The sequence below is a fragment of the Falco rusticolus genome, chromosome 9, assembly GCF_015220075.1.
Source record: "Falco rusticolus isolate bFalRus1 chromosome 9, bFalRus1.pri, whole genome shotgun sequence".
Classification (NCBI taxonomy): Eukaryota; Metazoa; Chordata; class Aves; order Falconiformes; family Falconidae; genus Falco; species Falco rusticolus.
Window position 1 is genome coordinate 10,698,709 of NC_051195.1, and position 22,078 is coordinate 10,720,786.

Below are 22,078 nucleotides of genomic sequence, written 5' to 3' on the forward strand. Positions count from 1 at the left end.
TTGTCAGGGTTCACTGAAACTAATGAAAGCAAAAGAAACACTAAAAAGAAGTGGTAGGTTAGGGTGACCCAGCGGTTGCAGAGCTTGTGTAGGACAGAGCTGGGACTTTAGTAAAGCTGGTATTGCAATGCATACTCTTCAGTTTTGCCTTTCTTTTTGATAATCTCATCCCCTTTCTACAAACCGATATGATGCAGAAAAGAGAGGTCTGTTTAAAATGTAAAATTGACCTTTGATTGCTTGAATCTCTTATGTTCATGTCTTCAGCAGTGCTAGATTATTCCTTAGTCCTATCCAGCTCCTGCTGGGGAGGAATATGTGGAGAGAATGCATGTCGTGAGCCATTATTATTCCAATTTTTAAAAAAAGGTACATAGGATTGTACAAGATGTTTCCAGCCATAGGGAAGTAGTTATAGCAATGTCAGTGGAGAGCCTTCCTGGGTTTTGATTGTGAAAGTGTCAAAACTTTTGTCTGTGTTCAATGATTGAGCTATTATGTTTTTAAATTAATTTATCTTACCCTTACTGTTCCTTTTGCTTTAGACAGATTCATACTAAATAAGGTTTCATTTAGTTACAAAAATGTGATTTACATTATCTCATGCAAAGATGAAAAATCATTGTTTGAGATATTTCAGATTACCCTTCCATAATAAAGTTGGAAAAGGCTGCATAGTTTATGTATGGGGGCACAATTTGAGCTTATCATTAAACCTATTTCTTTTGTTTGTGTAACTGTTAGAAATGCTTGTATAGATGCTACATCAGGATCAGGTAATACAAGAAATAATGTCTTGACATCATGGGTTTGTGGATCAGTATTTCTTTTCTGTTTACAACCATGGGCTTTGTGGTCTCACAGATGACTGTTAGAGTTAGATGTATAGAAAGTTTCTTATATAGACATTGGAGTGTAACTTTTTCCCTTTGCCTCTGTATAAACAGACTCAGTCACCTCCAGGTTGTCCTGATGGTTATTCTTGCTGAAGGATTTAAAGAAAAGGTTGAAAATGTGTCTCTGTGTGCTTACACATGTATGTTTTCACAAATTCTTAATCCAATTAAGTTTTTTAGCCTCTTGTATGAATCCTGATACGTACATAGCTATGTGCGTACACATGCTCTACCTTCACATGTTTCAAGTGAAGAACTGTACCTGTCACCTGCCACAAGTAAGCCCAAACAAACCCTCCAGCTTTGCAGCTTTTAGCACAGGCTGTCTTTGTGAGGTCATTTCTCTTGTGCTTTTAAACTCAGGATTAGCTGTCAAAGCAAAATACAGAGAGGGCGTTTGGAATACAGAACTATGGAACATGATAAATTGTGTCTGTATAGAGCTGAACTGGAGCGGTATAAAAATGAAGCATTGTCATCTTCGTTTTTTTATTCTGCCTTGTAAACACCCTAAATTTGACCCTGATGTAAATAAGTTATATTAAATATTTATTCACATAATTTGTGCTGCAATACAATAATCCGTCTTGTCTTACATTTAAGAAATTTAAAAGTTTCCTTGTCTTACATTTCAGCCCTGTACTCATACAGAGCAAAATTATATCCAGCTCTTCTCAAGGAATTAAGCCATACTTTAAAAAAAAGAAGGCGCATTTAATCACGCAAATAAGGAGCAGTGACAGAATCAGGATCTGATGACTTTTCAGAAACCCCCGCAACCTCTTAGAGAAGCTTTCTGTGCATGTTAATTTCTGTGAGGGATGGTTTAAGTTTTAGTAACACTGGTATTTAGGACAGTGCGGCATCAAAAGCATGCCTTCTTGCTAAAGTAAAAAAAAAACCCAACCAACAAGCTGTAAGAAAGCAAGACAAAGGCAGCTTCTAGCCTCCTTTGTATTCACAGAAGTTCAGAAGTGAGTCTCTAAGTCACCTACAAGTTACAGGCTGAGAAAGGAGAGTGTAGGGCATAGCTTTGACCTCAGGCTGAACTGGGCATCAGTGAACTTGTGAGTAGAGTTTTAGCAGAAGCATTGTCCCATCCGCCGGTAGATACAGCGCTGCACTGATTTGCCATTCTTGACTTGAGATGAAAATGCAAATCTTGACAGTTCTCACAAGTCCATTTGAAATTCTCTCTTGTTGACAAATTCAGGGTCTGTCTTTGATCTTCACGTTTTTAAAATTTATGTCCAAAATACCTGGTACAGGAAGCAAAATTTCTTTTTGTTTGAGCCATCTTTTGGCTTTACCAGATCTATCTTACTAATGTCTTGTAGAATTTATTCCCATTTTCCTTGCTAGCAGGTTAATACAGGTTGACTGAGCTATTTTTATGTAATATTTCTATCTGCTTAATTTCTATGTTTTCAGTCTAAAATTCAGGGTTGTTTTCTATATGAGCATGGAAATCTGGTGAGGAAAATCACAAGAGAGGCAATTAGCATGGAGCAGACCAGTTTAACAGGTCTGGAATATATTCTAGTTAACTATTGTTTCTGCTTACTGTCACTTTGTAAGGACTTGTTCCCTCTGGAAGTGTCATATTCTGCAAAACACATGTATTTCACTGGTACTGCTGCTATTTAAATCCATTCTATCATTCTCTAACAGTCGTGCTACCATTAAATGTACACACAGGTGAAACTTAGCAATTATCCAGCTCCGTGAAGTTTGAGCATACTTTCAGAAAATTCTGTATGAAGCTCTGCAGTGATCTTTCCCCAATCCACTCTAACCTAGGGCCCAGACCAGCAGCTTTATAAAAAAAAAAGGTATTAATTTCATTTTGACTTTAATACAGTTTCTTATGTTCTCTGGTTCACATCGCATCTGTTACAATTTCTGTAGTGCTCAGCTTAAAAATAAATAAACATCATGCTGCTGAGCTGCATTAATGGCTTGCTAGTTAATTAAGTGTGTGCTAGTTCTGTTCGTCATTATTCTAGCAGCTCCCGGGTGCACTAGGGGTTATACCTGGGCACTGGTGCTGCAGCCTGGACTCAGTGAGCTGATGGCAGAATTTGGCGGGACTTCTCCCTGTGAAACCAGGAGAAATTTTTAGTAATGGTGCAAGAAGCCGTCTCGCCCGAGCAGTGGTTTGACACCTAGTGCGGTCGGGGAGGCTGGCTCACCCTGGTGCCGCAGCGAGGGGAGCACGGCGGATCTGGGGTCCCTCCACCACCGGTGCCGTGTCCCTGGCTGGCACAGGCTGTCTCCTGCCGTGACTGCGTGGTCAGCCGAGAGGCAAGGGGTGACTCGGGCTCTTCCCCAGCCTGCGGTTTCTGGCACTGAGACTCTCACCCTGGCTTAAAAAAGGGAACTGCCAGCTGGTGGGGTGCCATGAACTGCCTGTGCGAGCCGAGCTCCAGGGCTGCTCGTTGGTGGTGGGTCCCTTTCGGGGATGTGCACCAGCTTTTGAGGGTGTGTGCTTTAAGCCATAGTTACGTTTTGCCCTGGTGAGTATTAGTTCTCCGAGTGGCGCTCTCAGGTGATGTGCAGCCAGGTCTATTGGAAACAGCTTCTCCTGTGATCACCTTGTAAATGAGTCCCAGGGTAATGATGGATAGGGCAGTGAGGAGTTCCTTATTTAAAATCCTGCTGCTGAATGGAAGGATGGGTGATTCCCTGTGTAATGTGGAGATTGTTCTTGCCTTTTAAACCGTCCCTGACTGAAGAAAAATTCTTCTAAATGCTGGCAAAAACATTTTCTTCTTATGGGATGGATCAACCTGTGTGAAGTGGTGGATACTGTCTTGAATAGCTGGCAGGGTGTTCAATCCACAGTGTTGTTTTCAGCTGTGCTGTTTCATGCTACCTTTCCATTAAGTGTCAGGGCTTTTTTCTAAATTACCGACTTTTTGAGGTTTATGAGGGCAAGTTTACTTCTTAATTCTGTAGGGGCTAGATGGGCATTAATTGGCCAAGTCCTTTAATTTAAAATATGCAAGTGCATTGCTGCTCTTGTTCTCTGATGAATCAAATATTGGGTGTATTAATACTAGTAATGGAACATAATGGTTACTTACCAAAAGTAAAGATAATTATTTCAGGAACACAAAAGTAACCTTGCCAGATAATTGCTTGTTGAAATCTGATGCTATGCAACAAATGGGTGTTTATTAACAGCATACTGCCATGTTCATCTGTTATGTCATTAATTCCTGTATGTTACAATGATAGGGCTATCATTGCATTAAAAGCATACCCCATTTCTTGGAGAGGCATGTCAGTTCTCAGTGAAGGATTTTGATTGAGTGGGGGTTGTTCTATTCTTAATAAATTGTTGTGTTGTCCTCTAAAATGCTGGGGAGCTCTGGGTGAATTTTGTCAGATGTGGGTTATACAGGTGTATTTTACTTTCTGAATGGAAAACAACTGTTGTTCCATTTCCATTTTGCTGAATTTTTAATGTGTTTTTTTAAAAATGTTTTCTTCATAACACAAAGCAGTCCTTGTGTTATTAAATGCATGTTCATCCAACAGGGACCATGAGATCTGTGAAGATATTAATCTCCTAGAAAAAAGTGTAACTTATGACATGAACTGGTGAAAAGGTGGAAGGTAGCAAATACTCAGGCTAGAAACAGAAAGTTCAGATTACATGAGTAATGAAACCCAAAATAACGCTGAAGAGATATGGTAGGTTTCAGTCATTTGAAGTCTTTAAATCAAGAGCGAGCCTCTTGTTTGGATACATGGTGTAACTTAAGCCAAGCAGCAGTCATTTAAGCTTTGAATTTTCACTATGGGCTATGTAAGACACCTGCTTACTTAGCTTCGGGCAAATGGTTTGGCTAAGTGGAGAGCCTTGCACAGTGCACTGTTTCCACCGTTTCTGTGGCTTTAGCTCTCAGGTTCTCAGTCCCAGGTTCAAGAGCAAGCTAGCTGATGTGGGGTGCTGGCTGGCACTTCGCTGGCTGCTACAGCCTTCACCCACTTCTCTTCCAAAGAGGATGTTGTGGATCAGTCTTTTGTCTTGTGGACCAGGGATGCTCCTGACTAGTGACCTTGCCGTGTGCTGGTTGTCCTCTCTTCTCACTATCTCCAGGGTGCTTTGAGACTCCACAAGTGATGCACACAGACCTGAGATGGTTTTCCATTTCCTTAAGCGTGTCCCTTCCCAGAGCAAATCTTGTGACTGGGATAATTGTCCTCAAAACAGGTTTTCTGAAGTCTGTAGTTGTACTTCGAAAGATGGCTACAAACTACTAGTAAAGTCTTCCTCTACGCTAGTAAAAATTTGCACGCCACTTCATTTTGAAACTTGAAAAGTGAAACTTTTGCCATCATCACAGTTGACGGTAAGAGTATAATGTTGCTGCGGTCTGTTTAACAGTTTTCATCAAGTGTAGTCCACCAGTGCTACTCAAGGCTATAGTGGCAAGCATAAAAAGCATTAAAAACATGTGAAGTTTTCTACAACAAATTTTATACAGAAAAAAATAAATCAATTTGTATCTAAAAAGGCATTATTTACCTGATCGTTCATGACTGGAAGAAGCCACATGAAAAATTGCTTTATTTCAAAAGGCAATCATGAAGGCTTCCAAGTATTATATAATCTCGTTTCTCCACTCTCATGTTATCTGCTTTCTCTCCCTGAACTGGAAAACTGCGGGCCTATCTATTTCCTATAGGAGCTATTAGTCAGTAGCATTACATCCGCTTAAGCATGATGGCTTTTCTCTTTCGTAGGTTCCTGCCATGCTATTATCGCGTAATATTGCTCATCCATCAGTTTGCTGTGTTTTCTGCACTGATTGTAGAATAGAGAGCTGAAGGCATCCTCCTCCAAAAAAAAAAAAAAAAAAGTGCAGATTCCAAAATATTACAATAACTCTGTCTGTCTGTTACTTATGTATGTTACTGAGCACAACCTTCTTGTGATGTATTTCAAGGTTGTGACGTGAAATGTTTTTCTGCTTTTAATTCCTAAGCAAAAGCACTTTAACCATCAGTTTTGAGCGTGACCATCTCAATTCCTCTTTATTTAAATGGCAGATTCAATAAAAACTCCATCTGGCTTCCATAGGAAGCTTGCACAAGTCCTTGGAAATTGATTATTATTTTTTTTTCAGGACACAGGGAACTGGCCAGGATTAGAACCTCTTCCTCCTGCAGCATACTTGCCAGATGGCAAGTTTATTGAATCTGGTTTTAACTTACTAGGGCTTAAAGGAATGAATGCAGCTCAGAGAAGTGGATGCTGTGTTTCTACTTCAAAGGTCTCCTTCAAAATCAGTCTCCAAAGATTTATATGCAGAGTGTGGTTGTGACCTGGGCAGTCCGATGCATACCTCTCATCTCTTTCAGTGCTTGAAATGGAGTTAGGGAGCAACACAAACCAATTCTTACAAAATCCCAGTAATTTCCAGATCAGCAGGGCTGGGTGAATCTTGTTGCATGGCTAAATCAAATTTATATATTATTTTTATTTATTTTACCATCTACGTTTCTAGTGTTATAAAGTCTGTCCACTTGAAATACTTGTTTCTGAGTAAAGCATGGAAGTGTGTCGTATTGCTGGGGTCACGTAGAACTATCCTTAGGCGTTCTCCTTAATGTAGCAGTGTGCTCTGTACAAAAACTTAAGAGTTTTGATAGACAGAATTTAGTTTCATCAGCTTTTAGCTTAGAATCGAAGAGAAAAAGTTCATGGTTCCCCTTAAACGTCTTACAGCAGCTTTTCCTAATTTCTTAAAGTGGCTTTTATGTTTGTGAAAAACATTTCTGGTTAATTAGTGATGCAAATTCTTACGTTATAAAGGAATCCTCCTCTTCTCAAAATACAAAGCATTGTCTCAAAATACAAAGCGTTAGTCTGCAGCCTAAATACTAACTTTTTCTTTCGAATGCAGAGCAGTCAGGATGCTGACCTGTGCTGAGGGGTAGTTGCATGCACAGGTTCAGACGTTTAAGTGGCAGTGTCTCTCATAATTAGTCATGTGCTTTGCTAATCACAACTGTGTACATACTGGCATGCAGTGTGGGCCCAGCTTTATAGAGCAAAGCATATAAAGATTAATGTGCTGGTTTAAGACAAGAAAATAAATAATTACAACTCAAAATGTCCATTTTTCTCTTTTCCAATTTCACACTTGACACATCCATACTGTTTATATATACTCTACTTTCTGTATGCTCATTTTACTGGAGGTAACTTCACGTCTGTGCTGTGGTGCTGGTTCTTGCACAACGTGATGTGTCTGTGATGCTGAGCACCCCACACTGCTCACGTTAGAACTGTTCACCCCCTCTTAGAAATAAGGAAATCGGTAAATACTCTTCTGTCCTGTAGCTAATGTTGTGTGAGACTCACTTGTATGCTTTAGTGGGTTAAAAGTAATTTTTTGGTTTTAAGCAGTGAATTTTATGTGTTGAATTTCTCATGGGGAAGTTTTCAGAATTCTAGAATCGAGTTTTTGTAGAAAATACCTCAAGGAAATCAATTTGAGTTCACTAGAATTGGGTTTGCTATTTGGATATCACCTTACGCCTCTTGTTAACGAACCAGTTTGTTAGGACTTCTAGCAGTGCATATTCAGCAGGTTTTCCTGCACTTCAAAAATACAGACAGACGACTGGAAAAATATTATGAATGTTCAGAAATCTAACTTACAAAGAAGATGGTGACAGCACCAGAATCGGAGCCGTTTTCTTCCAGCCAGGGGACATCAGGAGTTAATGTTTTTCTACAGCTCTCAAAAAGATTATTGTTGGCTTCCCTTTGCATGAATTACTCTGGAGCAAACTCACCTACTAATTACTTTACCACTTTATTCGTATATTGCAAAGTGTGTGTAGAAAAAGTAAGGGGCCTCTGTACATCTAGGGATGTAATTGCATCCAGGGATACTGACGATGTCATGAATCATTGCAAGGTACAGCGGTTTCCGTGGTATTTCCAAATGAAATTAAAGGTCTCTTGTTTACAGTTTGCTTGCGGTCCTCTCCATTCAGTAGAGAGTGTATGGATTCAATAATAATAAAACATAAATACATGCTACAGCCTGATGCTGTTTTGAAGATGTTTTGGCATTATATCCCTCTAATTTTACCACTGTGTTACCATCATTTCCAGTTTATCTGGCTTAATTAAACTAAGATAGTCTTGTGTTGGTAACATATGGAAATTGTTATTATTTTCATTTGTTCAACAGATGTGTGATCCTTTTATACGTCTCGCTTGTTATCAAATAAGATTAAATGATGTAAAATTCTGCAATGTGCAAGTATCGTTTGTATGGGAGCAAGTACTGACTGTCGGTGCAGGTGAAGTACAAGAGTGACAGTTCCAGTACTTCAGGCACATGAGTGCAACGAGCATCGCTTTGTGCCTTCCTTGGTTGTCAAGCATTCCGCTGTGGTCGTATTTGTGAGCAGTAGAGTTGGAAGGGAAGCGCTGGAAAAGGGTAGAGAGGCCATTGCAAAGTGACCTGGTAAGATGAAATCAGCTGAAGAAACAGGCACCAAGCCCTACTGAATGGAAATGTCTGCAGCGTCAGAGGGGGAAAACTGGAGAAGAACAATGGCTTTGTCACAGCCTTTGTATTAAAAATAAATGTACGTTGCCCTCTCCACTTCAGGCAAGTCAGTTCTCAGCTTTCCATTCTCTCATATTTAAAATACTTGTAAGACTTTCACATCAATTTTATTTAAACAGCTCCCATTTTCCATACTGAAAGCATCACGCTGGCCTGTTTAGAAAGGGAAGGAGCCGCAAAAGGATTTGTGTGTAAGACAGGTTTTATATAACCCAAGGAAAAGTGTGTGAGACATTGATCCGTTTCTGTGTTTGCTCTTGATGGAAAGTGTGTTTAGGCTTTTAAAGTGTGTGATTTTATCAAAGTTTTTTCCTTCTTTTGAATATCATCTGTGAGATAATGGAATTACAGCTGAGAGCTCCAGATATGAACTTAAGTAAAATTTGGCAAGCAGAGCTTCATTAAGCGTTCTGCTTAAAGTAGGCCTTGTTTACAGCAAAGCAATTTTGCTTTCAAAAAGCAGATGATTTTGTAACTTGAATGTAAACTATAGGCCAAATTTTTGGTGGCTGTGTCCGTGGCTTGAGCACAGTAAAACTGTATTTATTTACAGCAGATGAGGATCTGCCTTTTCCCACATCTTTTTTTAATGTTTCTTTAATCCTTACAGAATGAAGCCTTTGGTTCTTTGGAAATTCATCTTGTAAGAAAATGCCAGTACAAAAAAACCTAACTTGGAGCACCTCTCGTGTGCTTTCTTTTGCAGCTGCCTTTGGTCTCTACTTCCCCAGGAAAGAGTACTCAGAAAATGTCTACATTGATCAGCCAGCAGGCACGCCACTCCTGCGCATCCATGCCTTGAGGGATTCACATGGGGAAGTGGCCCACTTTCATCTGTGCCAGAATCTCATCGTTTCTCGAGCAAGATCCCATGAAAATCATTGGTTTCAAATCAGAGAAAAGACGGGACTTCTCTATCTCAGCAAAAGCCTGGATAGAGAAGACTTCAACATGCTGTGTAAGTATGAGGAGGCTAGCTCTTCTTGCTGAAGTATCTGTTGTTAAAGTGTATTCAGGTTATGAGATTTATCTATTGGCATATGAGCATCAAACCGGGAAAAAACCACACCTGCCTTTTTACAATGAGGAACCAGACCCAGGGAAACACATGCCAAGGCAAGCGCTGACCTGGGGCAGGTCCAGTTGCTCACACTGTGGGAAAGTTGCGTTACTTGACGTACTTTTTTCTGCATTTCAGACCTGTGTAAGTCACAGCTTTGCACATATTTATGGTTGGTTCATCCACTGATGCACGTTAAGTGGATCACAGCCTGACTGTACTAACACTGGGCACTTAGGGCCCGGACCAATGCAGTTTGGTGAGTTCAAACTCTTTTATAAAAATGGTACTTGAATTCTGGTAACATGGATCGACAAAGTGCATCTGCATGTAATGCCAACCAGCTCTTGGAAGAAATGGTTAAGCGTACCTCTCTCCCCCTCTGGGGATATGGCTTTGTTAGTGAAGCTCGCTGTTGAACTGCAGAAATGAATTATCTCAGTTTTTTTCTCCTTCTTTTATGCTCTAGCAGTAAATTGGTTTTGGTGATTTTGATCTATGAGGAAATTAGTTATCATTAGATGGTGGAGGAGGAAATGGGTGAGGAGTTAATGGCATACCACTGCGATCAGTTGCAGAAATTCTGCTGTTGGAGCGAGTCTGTAGTAACTGTCTTGAGTTTGTAGGAGCCATATATCAACGCTGCCCTTTGACTTGGGTGCCTTGATGTTGAAATGTTCAACTTCATACGCTTACTGCTTTATTTTTTAAGTGCCGAGTGTTTGATATGTTGCCCATTTCTGCTGCCTTTTTAGTACTTGGTGTTCATGAATATCAGATAGCTATTTGTAACTGAACAAAGGAAGAACAGCTATCCAGAACTTTAGAGCCTTGTTTTGTTCATACAGATCAAAGTGACCTAGAGCATCTTTTCAAGTGAATTAGATCTGTTACAGAGATACTGTCATTCTGTCTGTAGTCAAACCAAGGCAATCAAAATAATTAAGGCTTGAGGGTGTATTAGCAGATGCCACAGGTTGACGTTAACTTCTGTGTTATCTTTTGACCAGCTTTTTACATTTCAAAATGATGAAGCAATTTGTTCTCTAAACATAAACAGCTTGGCTCCTATCCTCAACTGGTCTAAACTGTCAGGAAGCTGTGACTTAGATGATGATAGTTACGAGTCTGTCCTGAATACCTGTTGCCGTTTCATGCACTCTCTTTCCCTGCTTCCACCCCACCCTCCTCTAGTCCCTCCAACACAGTCCTATCGTAAAGCTGGTTACTAGTAGTGACCTGTTTTATGTCAGTGTCTCACAGACAGAATGCTGCTATCATTCTGTGAGGTTCTATAATGTAAAATTGGTGCTAACACCTATGCTTTTTTGGTTTACTGGGGTTATTGAGATTAAGATTTAAGGTCTTCCCACCAGCAGATAAGGTACTGAAGAATTATTTCATTACTTAACAGGGCTATATGGTTGTTTGTGGAATAACGGGCTAGAGTACAAAATGAGTAAAAGAAATGTGGGCTTGTCTTATGTAAAATATTTTTTCTGGTGTGTTTGGTTTTGTTTTGGGTTTTTTTTCTGTAGCTGTAGGAAACTGGATGCCGTTATCAAAGGTGATGCTGTATGTTTTCCTTTCGTCCCACCCTTTCGAAGAGAAGGAATGTGACTCTGCTACACGCACCACAGTTTTCTTCTCCTTGATCAATGCTACTGCACCAACTTGCAGTTCCCTGACAGCAAGGCAGCATTGCTTCACAGAAATGGATCTCTCCTTTCACATCAAGGAGAATAAACCACCCGGCACATTTCATCAGCTCCAGTTACCCTCAGTTCATCATCTGTGTCAGAATCTCAGCATTTCCTACAAACTGCTGGCAGGTAAAACTGGAAATGAGCTGCTTGTGTACCAGCAATAGATGTAAACAGCTGCACTGTTAAGATATCTTTTGTAGTAGATCCTCTAGGTTGATTCTGTGAAGGAATTTCTGTTGCAGACATTAACTGAGCCTAAAGATTTTGCCTTTGAGATATACAGAGGGGATGGGAAGGACTGTCCCGTTCCCTATGGAAATGATTGGTTTTAGAAGTTTGCACCTGCTAAAAGCAGTCTGGGAATATCTTGAGCTTTTAATTGTGCTCCTTCTAGACCGTAGGACCTTCCCATCTATTCCATGTTTTCTGCCTACCCTAATATAAGCCTGCAATTTTCTTCTGTTTCACTTCTGAGTATGCCTTTTATCACGCAGTCATGATGTCCAAATGGATTTACGGGATTGCAAAAGAGTATTAAGGAAGCAAATGATCAGATTCCGACAATGGGAAAGTGTTTGTCCCTGTTTATGCTGTGGCTGTGTTTTTCAGCTGAAGGCATGCCCTTTCGATACAATGAGAACACCACCAGCGTGAGTGTGACACAGCGCCTAGATCGGGAGGAGAGAGAAAGATATGAGCTGATCGCCAAATGTACTGTGAGAGAGGGCTCCAGGGAGATGCAGGTGGAGGTGCCCTTCTTGGTGAACGTGCTGGATGAAGATGACTCTCCTCCCTTCCTTCCCAATGGCACTGATACTGCCGATGCTGTCGTGGAGTTCAACAGGAAAGAGGTAACGTTCTGCCTTACCGAGGCGCTGAAGCAGGAGCGAGGCGGTGGGGTCACAATTGCTGGGGAGCACCGTGCTCTGGGTGGTGGAACTCCGCAACGAGCACAGCATCATGCCGTGCTCTGCACCCTGTGACTGGAAAGTGCTGAGTCTCCAGGATTCCTCCCCCCGAGTTTTAGGTTCTTCAGACCACAAAGAAAGATGCGTTAAAGTTAGAAACGGCGTAAAGACGTGCAAGCAGTTCCTGAGGTGGGGAAGGACCGTTGTGGAGACCGTGGTCAGGATCTCTGTATCTCCCCATCCTGAGCTCTGCTCTGTATTTGTTACAGGGTTGCCTCCCCAGGTGACTAAAACTGAGTGTTGTTAAAGCCAGTGTATGTGTGTACCCTTCCCATATGTGCAAATCTACAGAAGATACCAGAACTACCCGTAGAACACTTATTAGGGTGCTGTACCAGTGACACAAAGCGTGAAGAAGCGGTTGCCTTCTGCGGACAGACATGGCACCTGCAAAGCTGTTAAAACGTTTCCAGCATCAGGCTGGTGACAGCTCCAGGACCTGGGTTTACCGCTGCCCTCCCAGGCGTCCTGCACTGCAGCGGGGTGCCCCTCCAAGCACCCTGAACCCCCTGGGCACCCCAGGCACGCGTACACCCCTTGCTTCGGTAGACAAGTATACGGGTGGGCAATTCGTCTCTTCCACCAGAAGAATCTTTTGTAAGTCAGTGGTATACTGAAGGCACTTTTGGGGCCGAAATGATGCCTTTTCCACGAGAGGACATCTGTTTCATAACATCGGTTTTTTTAGTCCGATTTCCCTTCGAAGTCCGTTTTGCTCATACCGGTGTCTGGACGGGAGAAGAATGATTTTGGGAGGTTGCTGCCACCTCCCGACTGGAGTGGGTGTTGGCAAGATGCCTGGGAACATCACTTCTGCCAGGGTAGAAAGCAATTCCTTTTTCTTTTGAAAATGTGGGGAGTGGAGGGTTTCATTTAGCTCTGGACGATACAAAGTGGAGGTGCCATAAACATTCCATAAAGTAAAATATCCTCTTTGAAATTACACGCCTGCAAAGTGTTCAGAACTTAGTGAATTTTACTGGCATTTTGCAGTAGGGAAAAAAAGAAAAGCCTTGTATTTGGAAACTTTCAATCTTTTCTAGTAACGAAACGAACTTGAAGCAACAGGATTGCTGTTAAAAATCTTTATGGCCTTGTGGCTTCAGTGTGCAGGTAGAGAACAGCAGCCTAGCAGGCTAAGGAGCAGACAGGCAACCCAGGCCACTTTGCTGGGAAACATTTGGGAGATTACTTTGATCTGTCTGAACGTATTTCATGTCTTTTAAATGTGCCTGTTCCTCTACCTGTCTTTTTTTAGCGGTGTTGTAGAATAACATATGTATATATTTTTTTTTAATGAAAAAGTCAAGAGCTGTGCATGTGCACTCATTTCCTACCTGAAAAGTTTTGCACTGTATTTAGACGTAGATTAAAGTGATTATATGACAAGTTCTTTCTCATTGCCATCTTCTTTTGAGCTTTTAACTCAGATCCAAATAGGTGTGAAATAGTGGTAACCTGAAACTTAAAATGAATTTGAATGGAAGTGGGCTTGAGTGAAAGTTGTAAGATTTATTTCAATCTCCCAAGGACATACCAGAGGAAGAAAACTCCGGGTCATTCAGCAATGTCATTTCTGATTTGCTTCTAGGGAACCGTTCTTGCAGTGCTAGCTGTATATGATGCAGACACCACACCTATTTATCCCCTTGAAAGCAGCAGAAAGAAATACACCGGAACCATCATTACCGACGATTCCTGGATAGGTGAAACGTTTCGGGTAGAGCACATCTTTGATGAAATCCACTTCAGCCCAAATGGCAGCCAAGTGCGGGGAACTCGGCATGAGTACAGTAAGGTCCCCTTCTTCAAATAAAGCGGTTGCTTGTTAGTAATTGACCAATAAGCCCTGGAACTTTTCCAGACATTTTGTAAATATTGAGCCAAGGAAAGCTGAGAAATTTCAAATTAAGCAAATGCTGAGCTTTAAACATGTAGTGAAAAAATGGAGTTTGTGCATGTCTGGGATAGGGAGCGTTCTGGGATGATGCTGTGTATGCTGATAAGCAAGAGGTTCCAATTGTAGAAGTGAAAGAGGACCTCTCCAAACATCTGGAATGCACAGAGCATAATTCCTTAGGAGTATGTTTTTATATTTAACTCACCTTCCGATCCCTGTTATAATAACGTTGGTACGTATAATTTTGATACGCATAATTTTGTTGGGATTGCAGTATCACACATTTGCAGATAACGTGGCTCGCTAATAGACTAATCTTTCCTTTGCAGAACTGGTACTGAATAAAAGCATTTCAGTCACAGAGCATCGCTCCTTTCAGTTGGATGTGTTGGTGAATGACACAGAATTTCATGGCCCAGAAAGATCGGTGATGCTTCATTTCAATGTCTCCATCCTCCCTGTCAGCATTCAGTTTCCAAACGTGACTTACCAGTTCACAGTGAACAGAAACGCTGAACGTTTTGCACAGGTAAGGACTGTGTTAATTACATTTTCATTGTCTCTTAGAGCCTAGTAGATAGATCACTGGGGCAAGACACATTAAAGCTTTGGCTTTAGCTGTTTTTCAGTAGAATCAATGAAAAATGTGTCATCAGTATGACTGTTGCTGGATGCAGTGGATGGCAGGTAGACTGGACACTGGCTCTCCCATCACATAATAACAGAAAGGAGGCCTACACATGGAATTATTAATAGAGAGAAATAAAGTATTGTAGGTGGGAGGTCTTGCGACCATGAGTGGCTTAGCCATAAATAACTGGAAAAATATCAAGGGCACAGAAAGAAATTTGTCCCAGCTCTACATATTCCAGTATGTTAATGGATTTTCTCTAGATAATGGCTAGTTAGTAATTAATGTGTTTCCTAATTTAACCCTCATTTTTGCTTAATCACCACCATTGCCATTAATAATGCCTTCCTGAAACACTTTTGAACAGGTTGACATTAATCAGGTGAATATTACAATGTAATTCCTACAGAGCATGTATATTAATAAGGAACTAGTTCAATATAAGTAATGTTATGAAAGTGAATATTAAAAACATCAGTCATGAGCCATTTCGAGAGAGCTACTGGAAAGCAATACCTCATAACTTAATAAAACTATAAAACCGCTGCTGTATTTGTAGCAGAGAGGAGGACTGAGGCTAAAAGATAATCACCCAGAGAAAACCAATTCATTAGAAGACTTCTCGGGAAGAATTCAGTTTTATTAATCTTTAAGCCTCTGGCTAATTGTAAAAAGAAAGAAACCCAAAGGCAGATAAATGTAAGACCACACAATATAATCTGATGAAATGCGCTGTGGCCTGGTAGGTCTGCAGAGTACGGAACAGCCCTTACACAAGCAATAGAAACGGTACTGCTGCGCCAAGGGACATTTTACCTGTAGTCTGCACTGAATATCCTCAGTAAGAGAAGGATACCAAGTGTGCTTACATAGTGGGCTCCCTCCAAAAAGCTACTCCTTTATGACATTTTGCGACGCCTTGTGGCTGCACCTTCTAAATTCGCAGTCTGTTGGAAACTTCAGAGCATATCCTGGCCTGTGTTTTTTGTGCAGATCACAGTAGTTTTGGTGTTAGGTTTGGGGGTTTTGTAGCAGCAGATTGTGAAAGCTTTAATCTGAGCAGTGTGAAATGCTCTTGCCTGGAGACAGGTGAAATCAGTGGGTTTCCTCCTAAAAGGCATAACAGCAAGGTGTGTAAGACACTCGCAGTCTAACTCTTAGCATCTAGAAATGGGCTCCAACTGTATGTACGTGTGTCATGACATTGTAATTGTAAAATATGTGGAAACTTAGCTGTTAGGTATGTATGAGTAGAGATTCATTAACTGATTTGTGTGTGTGTATATATGTATACATATATACACAGATTTTATGTATAGGTGCATGCATACAACAATATTATGGATGAATGAGTTCCAAATTAAGTTTGGTTAAACCATGATTATCTATGCATATCTTAGATTGTTTGAACACATTCGTTTGAAGTGTGGGAATATACAGAACACAAAACTGAAAAAAGCCCTGGTTATACTTTTAAAGCTGCTGGGTTTGCAGGACAGTCAAGCATCCTAAGGGGAATTTCAGGGTTTCTGGAAACAGTGGTGCTTCCCAGTAACTGTGCAGTTTCACTGGGTGGCAGCAGCAGCAGGGAAAACTGTTCCTGGCAAGAACTCCCAAGTCTGTGGGAAGAGATCTTTCTTTGTGCTGCCTAAACACAAGTTCACAAAGAGATTTTGTTCCCATTCTCGACCAGAAAAGTGCAAAACTCATCCTGGCTCTGGAGATGGTGTTCTCAGTTAGTGTCATCTGCTTACTACATACCGAGGCTGGGGTTGAATTTACGGTGTGCTTGGCTTGGAGCACAAGTCCGTGTAAGCAGCTTAGTCCCCAGCGCTTCCCATTATTAAAGTCATCTGCATAATTAGCCATGATGTGCCAGAGCAGTGAGGAAAAGTACTGGGCCAAATCAATATGAAGGCTGAACTGTCTCTTGCCCTAAGGAGAAAACACAAGAGCGTGAAGAAATGATTAACTGCTGGGCTGATGCCATTTGTCTATTTGAGCAGCTAAATGAATTGAGTAACAGAGGCATGGCCTGACAGTACAGGCTTGCCCAGTGGCATTTAACTTATCAAAGGACTTGAAGCTCTATTGACATTTACTGAGAAAAATGATGAATAAAATCAGCTGAGATTTTTAGAGAGGCTATATATCCAAGTGTCCCTGAAATTCAGTGAAAAAGAACATTATAATTATAATTTTCCAGACTTTATTAAACTCTGGAGCTCAAAAGATGGATTTTTCGGTTCCTACTTCTGATAATGGTATTTCTGTGTTAACTGTTGAGAGTTTTACAAAATGCACCTTTGTATGTGCCTCCTTTGTTATATTGATGTTAATCCTGATTACCAGCGCCAATTTTTCTACCCTTAGGAGAAAGAGGAACGGGCTGGCCCTGGCTCCTTCCCCTGGGCTGTGCTTTGCTGCACCTGAGCACCCTGCCAGCTCCGGAACCTGCAGTGCACAGCCAAGTTACAAGCTTGGGCTTTCCCTATGGAATCAGGCAAAACCAGCCCGTCTGTCTTATAGAAATTTCAGTGTGCGTGTGTGCATTTTTAACTTCTCACATTGTACAGAGAAAGCAAAACTGTCCCATGCACTACTCTAAGGATAATCTGCTCTTCAGGGACCCTGACTTTATGGGGTCTTCTCCATCCCCTCTGCAGGAAATGGCTGTTAATCAAAGAGATGCCTGGAAAAAGCAGTTATGACAGAGGAGGCAGAAAGGACAGTTTAATTTAGTCTATATAAAGGTTAATACCATGGAACATCATTACATTCTCCTGCTGCCTCAAAGAAACACCATCTAAGCAGCTGCAAATCACTGCCAGTTGCAACGCAGCACCACAGCTAAGATGACGTGGTTCTGGAAGGGACATGTCTAGACCTTCTGTCTAGACAGTTTATGAACTGTTGAAGTCTTGCCTTTACTTCTCGTTCTTCCTGCCAGTCTCAGCATGCTGTGGAGAGGAGGCAGCATGGAAGAAAAAATGGCCTAGCTTCTGATTGCTTTAATAGTCTGCGTGTGTTATCCTGCCACCAAAAAACCCAACAAAAACGGTGCCAAGTGTCCAGTGATGTGAATGGGAATACGTTAGGTGGAGTGGGACTATCCTGTAACAAAGTATGCTCCTAGGACTACAAAAGCCTTTGCTCTGACTTTAAATAGTGCAGGTTCTTAGGAAGGGGTCTTCATACAAAAAAAAAAAAAAAAAAAAAAAATTACATTCTTTAATGAGAATGGTAAACCCAAGATGTACAGATATGCTTTTACCAGCAGTGGTGTTACATGAAAACACATCTTAACTGCAGCATTTGAAAAAAATCCATCACCAAGTTCCCTTCAATAACACCCCACCCTTCACATTGTGGTTTTCCCTACAAGGAAAGCCAATGCCTCTGGGCCTGATCCGAATCCCGCTCTTGTAAATGGAAAAACCAAAGTGAGCTTTGGATGGGTTCCTATAGGAGCTGGACAGAAAACAGGGCTTTACATTCCTGTGCTGCTCAAATGAATTGTTTCAGACTGAAGAGTGCTCTAGCATAGATATTCTGGCAGGCACAAGTTTAAATATGGCAAACCAACATATTTTCATTTTTAGATGAAAATGTTTTAAAAATTGCAAATGGGGAACGATGAGGTTCTTATTCCTTTTAAGGCTTTCAGACAACTTGGCTGGCTAGAAACTTTTTGACTTTTAATATTATGAAAAATATGCATTAGCAATTTCTATCTTATTTTAAAAGAACCTCAGCTTTGTTCACGCTGAGCTCTTTGCTTTCCCAAGCAAGACCAACATTTTTCTCGCTGATCAGCCTGGGACAGAGCAAGGACTGAAGTCAGGCTTTCCCAGATCACGGGGTCTTGTTCTCACTGCGTGCTGCTGACCATCAGTAGGCACTGAATACCGCTGAGCCTCTGGGTCAAGGCTTTTTGCGGTTCCACTGCTAGCCTGAAGACAATGGTAATGCTTTGCCTCCCGTTTTCATTAAGAATAAATCACATTTGAAGAACTCGTGTACGGCATTGGTAGTAAAATATAAACTCCATAAACCCAAGATAAATGTTGAACTCTGCAAGGTTGCATATGCTCAGTTTTCTTTCAGACATTTCTGGGCAGCACAGAATATTTTTAATGTATAGTGTTGTTTCCGCTGCCTGTGATTTCTTTGTTGGTGTTTGAGCCTAGATAGGAAAAATCTGCATTGAAAATTGTATGAAATTCCGTGGGGTGAACATCACCTACAAGTTACTGTCCCCCAACGTAAGCTGCTATCCTGTCAACATACTTCAAGGCCGAGAAGAAAAATACGGAAGCCTTTACGTGAACGATTCCTCTGTGCTGCGCAGACCCGAATGCAAGGAAATACAGTACACTATTCAAGCTACAGACAAGCAGAGCAGGAAACATACCAAAACCCTCTTCACCGTTGTATTGGAAGGAAATCGTAAGTACCTGAGTCAATGGGATCTACATATTCACAAGTGTTAGCAGTGTTAGGTGATGCATTAGTAGGGTGAGCTATAAACCAAGGGAATTAACAATAAAAATGAGTCTAAGCTACAAGGTATAGATCGCGTTTGGAGTTCTCATTCAGACCTGCCTGGAGCAGATACTTGTGTGAAGAATTAATGCACAGAAGGGTGGTGTATCTTATGCAATTCCTAATGATCATGATTGCATTTCGTTTAGAAGAATATTTTTTGTGTGTCTCTGTGACCTTTATTTTGTATTTCTGTATTCCACATATTCCTATGGAAGAAAAAAAATGCGCGCGCGCGCGTGTGTGTGTGTGTATATATATATATATATATATGAAACCACAATTCTCTGGCCTAACTATATTTATTCAGTCATCTTTCTCCCCACTTCTCACTCCAGGTTTTCCTTTTTTAAGAGAGATTTTTGCTTAACATTCCTGTAGCAATTGCACTGACTTCGTTTTACTGAAAAATTCATAAGGGCAGAATGTTAGAAATATTCTGTAACAGCCAGAGCAGAGGAGGATACATACACTGGAAGCATACTTATTTCTTTCCAAACCATATTGCACTTTATGCAAAACCTTAGAATTCTACCTGATAATTGCCTCCATTCCCTTGTGTCACATCAGAACTCGTATGCCAAGAGTGAATGGGCTGAAGAAGAAGAAACAACAGCTTGCAGTGGACTTTTCTTTTTTTCAAGAGCCTTGTGCTGTCTGAAATCACACCTTTCTAGCTGGTGCTCTTTGGACTGCTACTGCATTAGCCCAAGAACTAAGTGTTTTCCCTTAATTAAAAGTTTTGTATGAAGCTATAAGTACTTACGGTCTCCGTTTTTCTGTTATCAGTATGTTAGCACATTCCTACAGTTCTAGGCATTGACAGTGTGCTAGCAAGCAAAGATAACCATGCCATCATGGTCTTGCTGTATATCTTGTATTTCATAGAAAAGGAACACCTTGACTTTTCTTTATTATCTAAGTTTATGGATAGTCGGGTCAGTCAGTGTTCAGTCTTCCAGTCCTTTCTTTCCTTCCTGGCTGCCCTTAGGGGCAGAGGTTTCCTTCTGATCTGAGCTGACTTGCTTGTGTATTCACCACCCTTGTCCTGACCTGACAGCACGCACTTTTCCCAACAGTTTTAAAAAAAGAGGAGGACTGCCCTGACTCTTGTGCCGTGAGTAAGCACCGTGCTGAATGCGAAGAGTGTGGTGGCCTGGGAGTGCTAACAGGGAGATGCCAGTGGAGACAGGGCAGTGGAAAAGGTAATTTCTGTTGTGTGAAGCTTCTGTTTAGTTGTAGTTGTGCACTTGACTTCCATAGATATAAACTGATTTATTCTAGCTGGACAATGTGGTATAGTAAACTACACAGAGGCTGGGGCTAAAAAAATGAATTGTATTACCCAAATGAAATATGCACTGGGAAGGAAAATGAGGTTAAGCTGGAATGGTCGTTCTTGATGTTGCCTGCTGTGATGTCGAACGTGATACATAAAACGCCAGGTAGTGAGTTGGGTTTGCAGCAGTGTAACTGGGATGGCTAACTTATGGGTTGCAAGATAATCTCTGCAACCACGAATTGAGTTTGGAAGATAGCAGTGAGCCTCTGAGCAGGTTATGTGCCACAGACAGTGGGTGAGCGCAGGAGCAGTGTTTCTGGTGTCACTGGTTTCTGTGGGCTGGCACACAGATCTGACAGGTGACTCTTGCCTCTTCCAGAACAATGCTTCTGTGCTGATGCTTTACCCCTTCAAACCTCACGAGTGTCACAAATTCCCTTCGACTGCTTGTACCCTTCATGTTCAAGTATGTGTGAAATTGAGTAGAGACATCCTCAGCTGCGAAAGCCACTTTTCAGTCTCAAAATGGTCAGCTAGCTCGTTTTCAAGTAATACTGTAACTGCAAGTGACATGCCCGAAGGGCTGTCAGAATCAGAAAATATAGTGGAAAATAAGTTTCTTCCACTTGCTTTTGCCTGTTACTTTAGCAGATGATATTTATGTTCATAGATCTTTCCTTTAAAAAGAAAAGCAGCCTGTGCTTTGGTGTGTTAGCGTGCACTGAAGAGATGCAATAAGTTTTGCTACAAAGCCTGGTGGTATTTGTGCAGCTGCCTATTTCTGTGTTAACAGGGATCACCACAAACTATTCCACGTGCACCCCCAGCATCAAGACTTGTCCGGACGGCGTCTGTGATGTGATTGAGAGCAAAGACCCGGCCGTGTGCCCCCAAGACTGCACAAGTATGGAAATGTTTTAGGGTGGGCTTTTCCGTGTCGCCGCTGATTGCCGTTCAGTTTCCACTTTCTTGATCCCAGATACTTTTACAAATACTTCATGTATGTAGCATCTTTGCGTTGTCATACCTGCATTTGAGTCATACAAGAGTGTTAAGGCTACAGGGACCTGTTCTTTTTTGAAGCCAGTCAGCCAACATCTATTGTCTGGCAGTGATGGAAAGATGAATTTCTCTCAGTAATTCCCGTTTTGCCCCGCCGTTAATTGGCAGGTAGTGCTTTTCAGTGGAGGTATTTGCTGCAACAGGTATAGATTTTAGGCAAGTTAATGCCCGATTTCCAGACTTTAGCGCAGTAGGGTAGAATCCATGCCTATTTGAACTCCAATTTAAATAAGCACGAAGAAACACATTTCAATTTAAAATAAACGTGCTTATGGAGGATCATCTGGGGAAATGCACCTGGCCTTTTTTGACAGGTGGCAATCAAAATGATCCAATGCCTTATCTATTTGAGGGTACAAGCAGCGATTCATATGAACAGCATCTACGAAGGAAAAACTGAAACGCGTTTGTGTTTTTTTCTTGA

At 41.3% G+C, this 22,078-nt stretch overlaps 1 protein-coding gene across 1 annotated transcript in view; it reads left to right on the top strand.

Annotated features, from left to right (window-relative positions):
• Positions 1-22,078, top strand: part of RET (ret proto-oncogene) — an 88,211-nt gene that overhangs the window by 36,002 nt on the left and 30,131 nt on the right. Inside the window, exons 2-9 of the mRNA XM_037400752.1 lie at positions 9,207-9,458; positions 11,099-11,392; positions 11,876-12,117; positions 13,826-14,027; positions 14,464-14,663; positions 18,956-19,214; positions 20,390-20,515; positions 21,386-21,496. Coding sequence (XP_037256649.1) covers positions 9,207-9,458; positions 11,099-11,392; positions 11,876-12,117; positions 13,826-14,027; positions 14,464-14,663; positions 18,956-19,214; positions 20,390-20,515; positions 21,386-21,496 — 1,686 coding nt within the window. The remainder of the gene's footprint in view (positions 1-9,206; positions 9,459-11,098; positions 11,393-11,875; positions 12,118-13,825; positions 14,028-14,463; positions 14,664-18,955; positions 19,215-20,389; positions 20,516-21,385; positions 21,497-22,078) is intronic.